Below are 13467 nucleotides of genomic sequence, written 5' to 3'. Positions count from 1 at the left end.
GACTTTTGTTACTTCCACTGACACTCACAGAGCAAAAAAAAAATGGTGAGGAAGGAATCCAAGTCTGATCTTAATGAAGTCAATGGCATCTGAGCTATTTTCAGCATATGCTTCTTTCTCTGTGTGCTGTATTTTCTTTGTGACTGATTCAAATGCTATGACCCAAGGCTGGGACATTCCTGGAGCTAAAAGCAATGACAAGAATTCAGCACAGACAAACTCTTATCTGGAGCTGTGAGATAGACCAGGGTGCTGCGCATACCCAGAAACCTCAAGGAAAACTTGCACATGTTCCATCCCCAAGATGATCTCCAAACTCCTTTTGATTACTTTCAGGCCTGTTTACTGACATCCTATTAACTTCATTGGAATAACAAATGTTATCTTTAGGGAAGCAGATTTTACAGCTGGTATAAAGAAAGAAGCCAGTCCAAATGGCAAGAGTATTTCCTCTGGACAAGATCTGATTCTTCCCAGAGCTACTCAATTATATACATTTTGCAACACTGATTTTAAGTCCCATTCTCACAATCCTAAAAAAACTCCAAAACCTCCTGCCACATGGAATCAAGTGAACACACAAAATACATGCAGCGCTACTCAATTTTCAAAACTCTACTTTGTTTGAAGTAGCACCAGAGAATATATAGAAAAATAGAGGCACGTGTCTGTCCACATGAAAGCTCAAAACTAAAACCCTTCCATACTAAGATGTGCACAAGCTGTTTGATATGTATTGAAGATAACCATGATCAAGTTTGGACTGCAAAAATAGTGCTTATGAGCACAACATGAACATTATATATATTTTATGGCAATTTTACTTATTAAAAAAAATAATTATTTCTGACAGACTGTTTCTATTTCTGTCTTTAAAGCAAGTTTGGACTGCAAAAATAGTGCTTATGAGCACAACATGAACATTATATATTTTATGGCAATTTTACTTATTTAAAAAAAAAATTATTTCTGAGAGACGTCTTTAAAGCGATGGCATTAAAAAGATGCCAGGTAAGTTGGTACCATCCCTGTTCAAATATTCCAAACCAAAAGAAGTCACTGAAGTACTGCACTGGATTTTGCTACCAAGTGGGACAGTGAGTGAGTTCACACCCATTCGGGCTGGAATACTCAAAGCAAGGCACAGGATTCAGGCAACCAACCCTTCGACAAGCGTGCAGAACTTTGAAACTCCACAGTGCCCTGACGTTCTCCCTGAGAGGGAGGCACCAGGCAAGCAGGGTTTGAGGGGAAGCAGGACGTACAGTAGGGCTGCCGGTCGGGGCTCAGGACCTGGATGTCCATGGGCGAGTAGAGGGCAGACAGGATCTCCCTCCTCTTCTCTCCCGTCCTTTTGTTGCAGGCGTGGATGGAGCGCGTCTGCCAGTCCGTCCAGTACAGCGTGTCCCCAGACAGCGTCAGGGCAAAGGGGTGAGTGAGGCTACCTTCAACAACCTTTTGCCTTTTTGGGAGAAAGAGTAAGGATTAAAAAATGGATTGCTTCCACTTGTTACCAAGCGCACATGAAAAAATTTGGCTCTGTAGAAACTCATGTAGGAACTGCTGTATTTCAACAAATTCACGGGACCAAGAGATTCACCTGGTGATAAAAGTGACCAGCAGACTGAAAAATGGAAAATAAGGTTTTACCCCTTCACAGCAACAAGGACACAAATATACTGGGTTTCAGAGCATCAAAGTATCTGATTCAGGCTCTACACTGACACCTTAAGTTCCTTAACTTCAGGAGCTGTGCAAATACCCAAAACACAAGTGACTTCTCAAGGAAACTTAGGTCCAAAGAGTGCTCCTCTGATTACAGCAGTAAATGACATCTCTGCCCAGAACTTCAGCTGCACTCAGTATTTTCTCCTAGCAGAAAAAAGCAGAAATGTCCTATGAGTCTCATTAAATGACTCCCCCCTTAACTTTGCAGCAGAAATAAGTATTTTTCAGATTAATTTTTAATGTAGAGCAAAGGTCAGTTATACTTTTCCTAAAACTAAATGTTTATAACTAATACAAATCAGAAACATTTGAGATGTTTTTTCAATGACATACAGCCACACCTCCGAGAATTAGATGAACGGGAAGCCACAAAACACATGACATTTCTAACATGTTTTCACAGGATCCCAAAATTCATACCTGTTGCAATAAATGTATATAATTCGGTTCAGTAGTTTTGAAGATATTTGTTAAGTCAGAGAAAAGACACTGTACAAATTCCTCAGTCAAAACACTAGGTACTCAGTTTTCACAAAACCCATGCATTTTATGCATACACAAAGATATGCATAAAATATACGCATATCTTTCAAACCAGTGCTGTGACACAGCAAAGCATTATTCAAAATTTTCATCATATGACTTGGAGAAAGCTGAAGTCTCAGTGTCATTCTGAAGGAAAATGAGGAACTTAATTTTCTTATACCTCTTTAAATGTGCATTCTATTTTTTTTTCCACTGAAGATGTTTAAGGGAAAAAAAAACCCAGCTAACATTTGGCAGGGAAAGGACTCTGTTTCATTTTAAGCAGCATAGGTAATTATCTGCATTTTCCAGAGTAGAAGGGAATAAAAAACACTCCCAAAATTCTTTGTATATATTCAGACATGGAAAAGTTTAAAACAGACTGACACATGCACAAAAGTACCAGCATATATCATGAGAAAACAAAATTATTAAAAATCTTTCTCTTCTAGAGATAAAATTGAAACTCTGTTCTAAAAATTCTGTCTAATTACCACTACTTCTTACCACAAAACACAACAGAATAAACACATAATTTCACTTTCTCTTTCCACTCTCACCATTGCTCTTTCCTCTTAACTAATAACAGCAGTGGCTGTATCCTAATATTGTAACAGCTGCTTTCCACTACATATTGCCCCTATTTCCATCATTCTTAGATATCAAGTCTCCCTTTCTCCTGTAATTACATCCCTTGAAACAGTTCCAGAAAATGTGGGTGCAAATTGCAGCTTGCTAAGAGGCAGATTGCTGCAGTAACATTAATCCACCACACAGAATGCAAATTTCCTTTTTATTTAGAGTTTGAGGTAATCCTGAATGGATTCTGGGATGGGAGGGGTGGAAGCATTTGAAACATCAGAGATTTCTTTATTTTCATGGATGAGTGAAACTTGCTCCATGTTTAAGGAACAGAAACAACTTCAAAAGTTACCATCTAGTCTGAGCCCTTACTGAAGTATTCCTTAACACCAGAATCCAGGAGTCCCAAATTCACAGACATCTGTTTCAACATTGATGAGTGGAATGGAAAAGGGAATAAGTAACAATTTCATTTAAAAGGAGTTATGATTAAGATCCATCTTTATGGCATTTTATTAACATCCATAACACTTCCAGAGTTACTATGTTGGACAATACCTAAAAGTTCACATGTAGTCAGACATCAGGAACTTCCAAAATGCACCCTGTGCAGGGGTATTCTGACCTCAAGTGTGCATTTACATGCTCTAGCAGCTCAGTAAAATATGCAAGAGTGAGTCAATTTTTTCTTAATGCAAAATACATTTTTTTTCCTCAAACACTATTTGATTTATGGTCCAACAGAAATCTGTTTGGGAGGTGAGGCATTGATTTATCACAAAGTAATTTGGATAGTTTGCTGGAATTAGTGTATTCAAAGTCTTGGTCCCTTTCAGGTGGCTTTTCTCTACCTTAAAATGAGCAGAATAAATTTTACTTGCCAATTACTACTTCAACATTCACACACACATGCAAGTAAAGTCTGTACAATTTGTATGTGCATGAAAACCCCAGAAACAGCCTGGAAACCTTGAACTCTGCCACTCATCCCCAAATCAGACAAACAAATTCATGCTGAATCATATGAAAATCTTTCTTTCTGTCTATGAACCTGCAGCCAGACTTGGAGCTACCACTGCTTGCCACAAAGGCCTTTTCCCTCATCTCTACTCTGGACTGTCAGTCAATACTTGTCACTTACTACAATGCCACCATTATCCAGCTCTTACACAGTGCTCTCAAAGGAACTTGAGAGTGTTTTATAAAGGATGTCAATATTGCTATTGCTCTTTTATGACTGTGAAAATTAGGCATAGAATGCAACTCAGTAAAAAAAAAAAAGAAAAACACCATGGAAAATTTTTTTGAGGGGAGGGAAGGCATATTATTCTATTACACAAAATGCGTAGAATACAACTCCTCCAACTTTTCACCAAGGCAAAACAATTTTATTGACACAGGCATTTAAAATGTTATGAAATCATGAAAATGAAAATGTCATTTAAAACTACCTGAAGACCAAAGCCAGACAACAATGCAGAGATTACTTTGGCAGGACATTTTACTGCATGTGACACTCACCCTTCAGGACCAACACAACCTGCCCATTGAGCACTGCACAGAACTGAAGATCCCACCTCAAATGCCTGTCTGCCCTGCCTGAAGTGTCACTTCTCCAGGTCTACAGAAGCCAAAACATAACAGCACACTTGGACAGCAGCCACCAAAAAACTTCCACACTCTGCTTTCCAGCAAGCTTTAGGAAAATCTGCTTCCTGTTTGTTGTTTGAAACAACCCAAAATTAGTTAATTAATAGGCATAACATAAAGGACATCTCTGGATGGGGCCATGGCCAAGAGTGTCTCAATGTGTATTTCTTGTTGGTAAAAAAAACCCACATTAACAATACTGTAAAATCGCAGTCACAAGTTAAATGTTATATTGTCTAGGGCCAAGAATAAGCATCTCCAACTATTTTCAAGACAAGTAAGAGCCTAAAAAAGAAGAATCCTGCTGTACAAGAAGGCTGTGAACAGTTTATAGTGAAATACTGATACAAATAGTCTTACACTTAAAACCAGTTTTATATTATGTGAGGTTATTTTTGCAAGCCTATTAAGAACTGCATTTAAAAAAACAAAAATATTATGTGAGGTTATTTTTTGCAAGCCTATTAAGAACTGCATTTAAAAAAAACCAATAAAGTATTTGCATTATTCTAGACTACTGGGAAAAAATGTTTCATTTCAAAATGAACACAGAAAGTGAGAAATAACTTACACCTTATTATAGACCAAAGGACACTTACCTAAAGGAACCATCCAGATTTGCCCTGTGAATGAAACTCAGTTTTGCATCAGCCCAGTAAAGTTTCTGCTCGTCGAGATCTATCGTGAGTCCATTTGGCCAGTAAATGTCAGAATCAACAATTATCTTCCGCATGCTGCTGTCCATTCCTGCCCGTTCTATCCGGGGGGTTTCACCCCAGTCAGTCCAGTACATGTATCTGAAAGAGACACACACACACATGAGGCCACGAGACACGCTGGGAGAGCAGCTCTTTGCAAAGCCTCTAATGGCACACACATACAGCAGGGTACAGACACCAGCATTTACTCCCAAAACTTTTACACACTTATTAAAGCAAATCAAACCACAGGGGACAAAGCAAGTCCTTCATTTAATTAAACTATCTCACAAGTTTTGCCTCTGTGTATTTACCATTGTCTTCCAATGCTGAGCAGTACCTGATTGTTATAAGCATTTACAACTGAGTATCATCCCTGTGTGGTCAGTTACAAGTTAATATCCTATATCACATTCTGAAGCAACTAATTACCTATCCAAGCAGGTAATGACCACAGCTTAACCTCCTTTTGCAAATCCATAGAGAGGAAAAAAAGAATAAAATAAAGTGAAATTAAAAAAAAGAATAAAATAAACTGAAATTTGTTTCTGTCAAAAAATAAATCACAAATCTGTGAAGACTTAGAAAGACATTAAATTTTTTTTTTCCCCCATTCATGTCCCAATTTCCCTGTCACTCCACCTATGGGCAATGTAAGTAGCCTGAATAGACTCACAATAGATCAACAGCACGTACCAATTGGAAAGGATCAGATCAAAGTGTGGCAAATCACACAACATCTGCATGAAAAACTGAGATTGTCCAGCTACAAGAGAAATGGTCTGGTGAGAAGAGGACAGCCAGCTCACAGCTGGTAAACATTACCCAGCACCACACATCCAGCCTGCAATTCCACATGCCAACACAGCACAGGCAGCTCCCAGCCCAGCTGCCCCAGGGCGCTCAGAGAAACACACTGCTCTCCCAAAGCCAGGACAGCCTTTTGGGCCATGGGTCTGTGTGATGTCCTGAGGAAGCTCCCAAACATAACCAGGGATCTGTGCACAGACCCACCACCTCCCCAGGTTCCCTGCACAGTGTTAGATCAACAGGAGCAGCAGACGGGCACCAGCTGGGCAAGAACACTGAGCTGCATCTGAGCTGAGTCCTCCTAACACTGGAGCTCCAGAGAAGCATGGTAAGGGGACATCGATTCAGTCCTGCACAATGCTTAGCCAGATGTTTCACAGCCTGGCTTATCTCAGAGCCTTAGCTCCCCTGAGAAGGCAGCACTCGCTGGGCAATCACAGCAGGAGCCACGAAGGAAGTCAATGAATATGAATTGTGAAAACACACTTATACAAAAAAACCCCTTTAGGATTTATTTTATGAGAGAGAAACGAAGGAAGTCAATGAATATGAATTGTGAAAACACACTTATACAAAAAAAACCTTCAGGATTTATTTTATGAGAGAGATTCCTGTCCACACTTCAGGGATGATGTAGGGACTACATTTGTAATTGCTGTCATGTTCCTCTGCAGGGAGACCTCTCCCCTTCGCAGAGCAAGATCCCCCTGCAAACTGCCGAGGCTCTGGAGCTGCTTTAGCTGTAGCTGGGCCATCACTTCAGCCAAGGAGGAACAGGCAGCTCTACAGTTACCACCACCAAATGTCCCTCACAGCACACTTAACCTTAAAACACCCTGATCCCCATGTGCATCCTCCACCCAGTTAAGGCAGCTCTCCAGTTCCAGGGCAGCCACAGCACCTACACAGCAGCACATATAATCATGAGCAGTTTACCCCACTAAAGAGGGGAATACAGATAACCATGCAGATGGAGACAGACAGAAATTGCTCACTTGTATCACAATACACATAAACCTGAGTGTGAGGTCAAACCAGGTTTCTAGTTGAAATAAAAGACTTCCATGCAGGTGAGTCTGCAGGTTTCTGAGATAGCTCACATTAGAGTGGCTGAGGCACAATCACGTCCCCAGATGCCTTCCCAAAGCTTCCTCAGCTCCAGCAAAGAGGATAGACTGACAGCTCCTGAAAAAGCAGCAGCAGTAGCTGAGAGCTGCCCCAGTTCAGAGGACAACCTATGAATGTAAATTGCCACTCATTTTGGTTTTCCTCAACAAGTCAGGCTGTAATTTGTGGCAACTCAGACTGTGTGGGGAAGCAGCTATTGACAAACAACTAAAGACAGGGAAAAGCAGACATAAAAAACCTGTCTGCACAACCAGCTGCTGAATCACACTATGAAACTGATATGGCCAAATACCCATTTTTGGTCAGGTCAAATCTGTTGTCTGATCCAGCTCATCTGCACTAGCTTACACCACCAGCATCCAACTCTACAGGAATAAAGACAGACAAAAGATAGACTGTTGAATGAAGAAAAATGTGGCTATTATAAGTGACTTTGGGCCATATCATGTGGTTATTGAAATGTGTAAGTGCAGACTAAAAAGGAGCTTAGACCAAAATGAAAAATCCCATGGAAGTTACCTAGAAGAAAAAACAAAGGAGACAAAACTAGCTAAGTCCTGTTAAACCCTTAAAGCAGGTTAAAAGAATGAAAATAGATTACCTAAACTATCATGGAACAAAATTCCTCTCCTCAGGCCTTCCATTAAAATTTTAGCCTGCACTCTCAAAGCATCCAGATGAAGGAAAAAAATAAATCTGTAAACCAAATGGCCCTCATGGCTTTTCTATGATATTAAAGGAGCTCCAGCTGAAGAGCCTCTTCCCACAAAACAGTGTTGTTTAATTTCACAGGTGATGTGTGTTTACCCTTGGCCTCACAGACACCACTGTACAAAAGTAGTACTTTCAAATTCACACACAAACTTGGCACAGGAAAACTGCATCTCTACATTTCTGCTCATTACCAGGCACAAAGCTCAGTGTTACTCAAAGGTTTAACACTATGTGGTATTAGCAAAATAACTGCACCACAAAGGAAGGGTCAGCAGGATGAAGATGCACTTAGACAACGTGGAGAACAATCAGAATGCAGGCAGCCTTCCTTCAAAGCACCTCTCTCTCAGGTGGACTTTTCTAAAGCAACACACCCTGCCACCACCTCGTCCTGACAGCAGGCTGTCTCTGCAATCCCTCACGTACCATAAAGCTGATCTGCTCAGTGAACTTTTCAGAGTATACAGAGTCTCTGCACTAATCAAACACCTAAAGAGGTAAAGGTTTCCTTCCCTCTGCATGCTCCACAGAATCCCATGGTCCATCACAGGAGCACACACCAAGCCATGGAATGGCAAATACAATTTTTGCATCCTTTTCAAAGAGGTTTCCATCCTTTCATCAGGCAGCAGGTGCTGAATTGCCAAGAATTCTAGGAAATTTGCTCTGGTTTAGGGATATCTCAGCCCATCAAGACCCTGAATTGGGAGTTTGGAAATCAATGTAACAAGCTACTCCTACAGCAGGACTGATCTTCTCTAGTCTAAATGAGCCCATTTAAAGCCATACCACTGCCAAATGAAGCACTTCTTCCCTGGTGCCCACCCCTGGTGTTGACATTAGTATTCTACAAGGAAAAAACCAAGAAAACTCAAAACCTTTCAGTTTCCTTAGCAAATAATCAGTCTTCCCAATGTTTCTGCAGGAGTGGTGCTTAAAGAGAAGAAGCAAAGAACAGCAGCAACCAGACAGCTGAAGCCTTCTGTGAAACTTGCCCAGAGAAAGGCATTTCTCATCAACTCCCCCATGGCAAGGCACCTTTGAGTCTACAATTAGCTAGGGCAGTCCTTTCCATCCCTCCTCTTCCACCTTTCTCTAGCCTAACACCTTGGCTCTTTTGACTTTTTTTTTTTTTTTGCAGCACAAGGCACAACAGAGCACTGGACATGAGACTCCAACAGGCCATAAAATGTCATGTTTTAACTGCATGCCTGTGAGGGATTTTCAAGAATGCACAAAGTGTCAAGTTTTCCCCTTTTTTGCCCTTCTCTATTTTGAGTGACAAAGCTAGTTCAAGCTAAGGTAAAAATACAGTGTTCTGGCTGGAACACAGAGTCACCTGAAGACAGAAGTTTCATTATACAAGTTATGAATCCTACAAGCTTAGATAAAACAGCACTGCAAACTTAACTGGAACAGTAATAAGAGAAGTTTTTGGGGCAGGGGGAAAGCCTCCTGGGTATGATTTGTGATGAAGAAAAAGACAAAGGCTAACTATCCTTGAAATAACCCATGGATCTCATTAAAAATATTAGTCTCCTGTCAAAAGTCAAAAGTCCTGAAATCTGCTTGCACTAGCTGGTTCAGAGAAAGAGCACTACAGGAAAAACAGAGGAGAAATTAAAGATTTTAGTAATGTCCTGAAGTCATGATTAGGCCTTCAAATGCCTCCAGTCTCCAGGATCGATTCTTACACAAAAGCAGACACTTTTGGTTGGGTTTTATGGGCAGGAGAAGAATATGGCAAAAAGCTCCAAGTGGCTTCTCAGAGAAAGAAATCAATCTGCATGCTTTAACAGTTTATATGCAGGAACTGATTTTGAGTCATCCTCATTTAAATTAACCTTCATTCAGGAGCCTGGAGTGATAACTGACATATTATTTTGGTAGAGGGGGAAAAAAGGCTTTCCTGAATTTATTTTTTAAAGAATGCTCAAGAGTCCATATCTCTTATTGACCTCAATATAAAACAAGCACTTTCAAACAGTCAAGACATCACCAATGTTTCTGGGACAAATGATGGTTCAGGACTGGGTTTTTTGTTTTTCAAATAGAACCTATTTTCCAGGTGTCCAGCATATTAACAATCCCTATCGTTTTCATTTCACCATTTAAAAAAGAAACACAGTACTTAGCCCTGATAACATTTTAGAAAAATAAAAGTAGACTAAGCAAAGAATCTCAGTCTGGCACTACCTGTGCTATTATGCCTTCCAGTGTTTGAAGCCAGCTGAAAAGATGCACACTGAATAACAATGAAGATCCTAAGGCAAGCATTTGGGTAGTTGGTTGATTTCTTGATGGTGGTGGTGTTTTTAAATGTAAATTCCAGAGTTTTAAATACCCCTGGGCCAGGGCACACAATAACAATTGTAAGAAACTAAAAATATCAAAACCAGTATCTTTGTACACATTAGATCGATCACATTTTAGGACTGGCATCTGAGAAGTTTTATAACCTCCCTGCATGGCAACAGGTCAACAAAAGTCTAACAGCACTGAGGCTGTCAAAGAAAATGAAAACATGAATTCCCAAAGAGCTAATGAGAGAGAAAAAAAAGCCCTTGTGAGCAAAATTCACTGCTAAGCAGCTATTGCAAATCAATACCCTTTACGAAAAAAAAAGTACCGAAACAGCACTACAGAAGCTTTACACAAAAAGCAGACATTGGACGAACTTGTGGCTTACTTTATTTAGCTCTTCAGAGATGCTTAAGTGTCTCCCCCCGTCACTGGAATTAAACCATAACTCCAGACTTCCAAGGCAGAAAGGAAGGAGAGGCAGGGCAAAAAAGAGACTAACATCAAATAATAATCTCACAGCACTTGCACCAATTCTGTCCCTAAACTGATCTGCTACACCACTTTGCTACACCCAAGAAATGAGCTGGAACAAAGCAGAGCAAGAGCCAAAGCTCCATCAAAGCCATAGTGTAAACGTACACTTTCTTCTGAACACACAGCCACCAAAAGTCCATCCAGTCCAGGAGCCAGAAGCACCAGACCCAAGAGAGTGCATAAAACTCAGTTACTGCTCTGTATGTAAGCACATATATGTAATGTGTTATATACATTACAAATATGTAACATATATTACAAATATGTAGATCTATATGTAAGCTGCAAGCTTCACAACCAAGCTTTCTAGTCAGAACTTAATTAAATGCAATTCAACTGCAGCCAAGAAGTTCCTGGGTTTTGGGATTCAATTACCACATTGAATCAGGGCTTAAATGGTGCTTCCCTCCTATCAGAAGAATGGGACTGAAAACCACCTTGCAAAAACAAACAGATTTTGAAGTTGGCAAACTGCACCCCAGTGGGGGTTTTTGTTGGCTTTGTTTTTGGGTGAGTTTTTTTGTTTGGTTGACTGGTTTGTTTTCTTTCCCCTGCTTAACTCATTTTAAAATACCAGGTACAGGAGCAAAACCAGGATGAAGACCATATTTCCCCTCAGTCTTAAAGCTGCAGGTCATTTCTTATTTCTCAGTGCTTCATGTCTCTTGTCATCATTTTCACAAAGATTAGAAATCAGGGCTGTGCCCTCCAAGAGCAGCCGATCAGCCATCTGAGCTGGAAGGTATCACAGACATAATAAAAAGCAGCCAACGTTGCCCAAACACTTTTTCCATCTCCCAAAATGCAGTACAGTTGCCAAACCTTACATAACCTGCTTACACAAAAGAGGCCAGTTGTACAGATGATATAAATCAGTACAAACTTCTCCAATTTCAACAATGCTCTTGAACTTACACAAGCCCGTGGCACAAAACAGGAGTTTACAGGAAATTGCTATGAAGTTTAGATTCCTGCACATTTAAAACTTACTTCCCCATCCCACCTTTAAAGCTACAAAAAACCCCACTATGAAATTAAATATCCCCAACTGTTTACAGAAGAAAAGAATGTCTACCTCGCATAGCATTAAGCTGCAAATTACTTTTTTTTTTTAATTACTTTTTTTTTCTTTGTTTCAAGTACTGAATTTTGAGACCTGGATGTCCTCAACAAAATCATTCCATCAAACCCAAAGATATGCCACAGCAGGTAATCATTACAACTAATCACATTGTATTGAAACACGTGTACAAAGCAAACAAAACCCTTGAGAACCAGTTTTCTCCACTACAGTTTTCCTACATCGTATTTTATTCTGATTTATTCTTTGAAAACACACACGTGTAAGGTGTCCTTGATGATCTGTGGCCCTCTGACCAGCTCACAGCAGCATGTCCATGTGTCTCCCTGCTGAGGAGCCAGAACTGGGCACAGCACTCCAAGGGTCGTGTCACCAGCTCTGAGTAGAGAGGGAGGCTCTTGATCTGATGGCAGCACTCCTCCTGAGGAAGCCCAGCAGTGCTCCTGGCTTTCCTGACAGCAAGGGCTGTCCCATGGTCAGTCCATTGACCCCAGGTGCCCTCTTCTTTCACAAAATGTGATTCATTTTAGGAATGGGGAAAATAGTCCAAAACTCACTACATTCAACCCATTTTAGGACACACTGCAGCCACTCAAAATTCAGGGTATCCTCACATGAAAAAGTGCAGAATGAACTGCTGAACTCTCCATCAGCTTGTGAGCTAGACCCAGTCATTACTTCACTACATCTACCTGAAGTTAAACCTAGATTTCTTCCTCTCTCCATAAGGAAACACTGAATTAAAACATATTGGGACAGTAAAAAAAAAAAGTATCTACACACTGGACTGACTTAATGGAAGATGGGGTGCAGCAAATGTATTGAGCAGCAGTAATCCAACTGTGTAAATCAGGTGCTGGTGCTCTCCAATCCACAGATCTCACAACTGCTCAAATGTTTAGCTCAAACCAAGGCATTTTATGTTTTACTGTGCTGATGCACTTTAACTCAGTGTTTAGGGAAAGGTACACTCCAACTAAAGATAGGAATTTGTCAAGGCATGGAACTTAAACATGCTCATTTGCACCCTTGTAATTTCAAACACAGTAACAAACAAAACCCTGAGAACACCCTCAGTAGGTTACGTGGAAAAATTCTTCCTTCAACTTATGCTAATGCTTAATTTTACATTAAAAAAATTAGAAAATGTATTTTGAGTTAAACCAAAGCAACTCATTCATGACAAACAGAACAGTGCCAGTCCAGCCAGACCAACATGTTGTAGATGCCATGATCTCCACACTATGGAGCTATAAAATGCACCCAATTACCTCATCTAATCAAAGAGCTTCCATCACCTCTTTGGCACCAGTGCATTCCTGACTTCACCCAAGAAACCACTGCAACACACACTGGCACTGTGACAACTAAAACCATCCTACTGTTCCTTCTGTTCCCTCAAGAAATGGTGCAGAAATTTAGAAGAGAAGAATATAATTCCCAAACTTAATCAGACTAAACTTGTACAGGGCAAAGAAGTATCAGTCTCCAGCACTCAGGATAGGAGGAGTCACAGAAACTGCAGCAATAGAGGAGTGCAAACAGAGGAGGTTGTTCAATGGGGTTTTTAAGGAAATCTGCACATTTCCACTTCTTTCCCATGCAATTTTGGGGGCTATGGGAAGAAGTAAATTGCTTTTTTCCATCATCTCTGAACAGGCAGGTCTGCTCTCAAATGAAGCAAAAGGTATTTGAACAATATATACCCTTTAA

The 13467-nt window shown here is 40.4% G+C and overlaps 1 protein-coding gene across 5 annotated transcripts in view; it reads right to left on the bottom strand.

Annotated features, from left to right (window-relative positions):
* LRP5 (LDL receptor related protein 5) overlaps nt 1-13467 on the bottom strand; it is a 129133-nt gene that overhangs the window by 77919 nt on the left and 37747 nt on the right. For all 5 annotated transcript variants that reach the window (XM_039728323.1, XM_039728324.1, XM_039728325.1 and 2 more), the window contains 2 exons: nt 5085-5282; nt 1266-1462 (listed from right to left, as the gene is read on the bottom strand). In XM_039728323.1, coding sequence (XP_039584257.1) covers nt 1266-1462; nt 5085-5282 — 395 coding nt within the window. The remainder of the gene's footprint in view (nt 1-1265; nt 1463-5084; nt 5283-13467) is intronic.

Source organism: Passer montanus, unplaced genomic scaffold (assembly GCF_014805655.1).
Source record: "Passer montanus isolate IOZ18808 unplaced genomic scaffold, ASM1480565v1 scaffold65, whole genome shotgun sequence".
Classification (NCBI taxonomy): Eukaryota; Metazoa; Chordata; class Aves; order Passeriformes; family Passeridae; genus Passer; species Passer montanus.
This window is presented reverse-complemented; position numbering and strand designations above follow the sequence as displayed.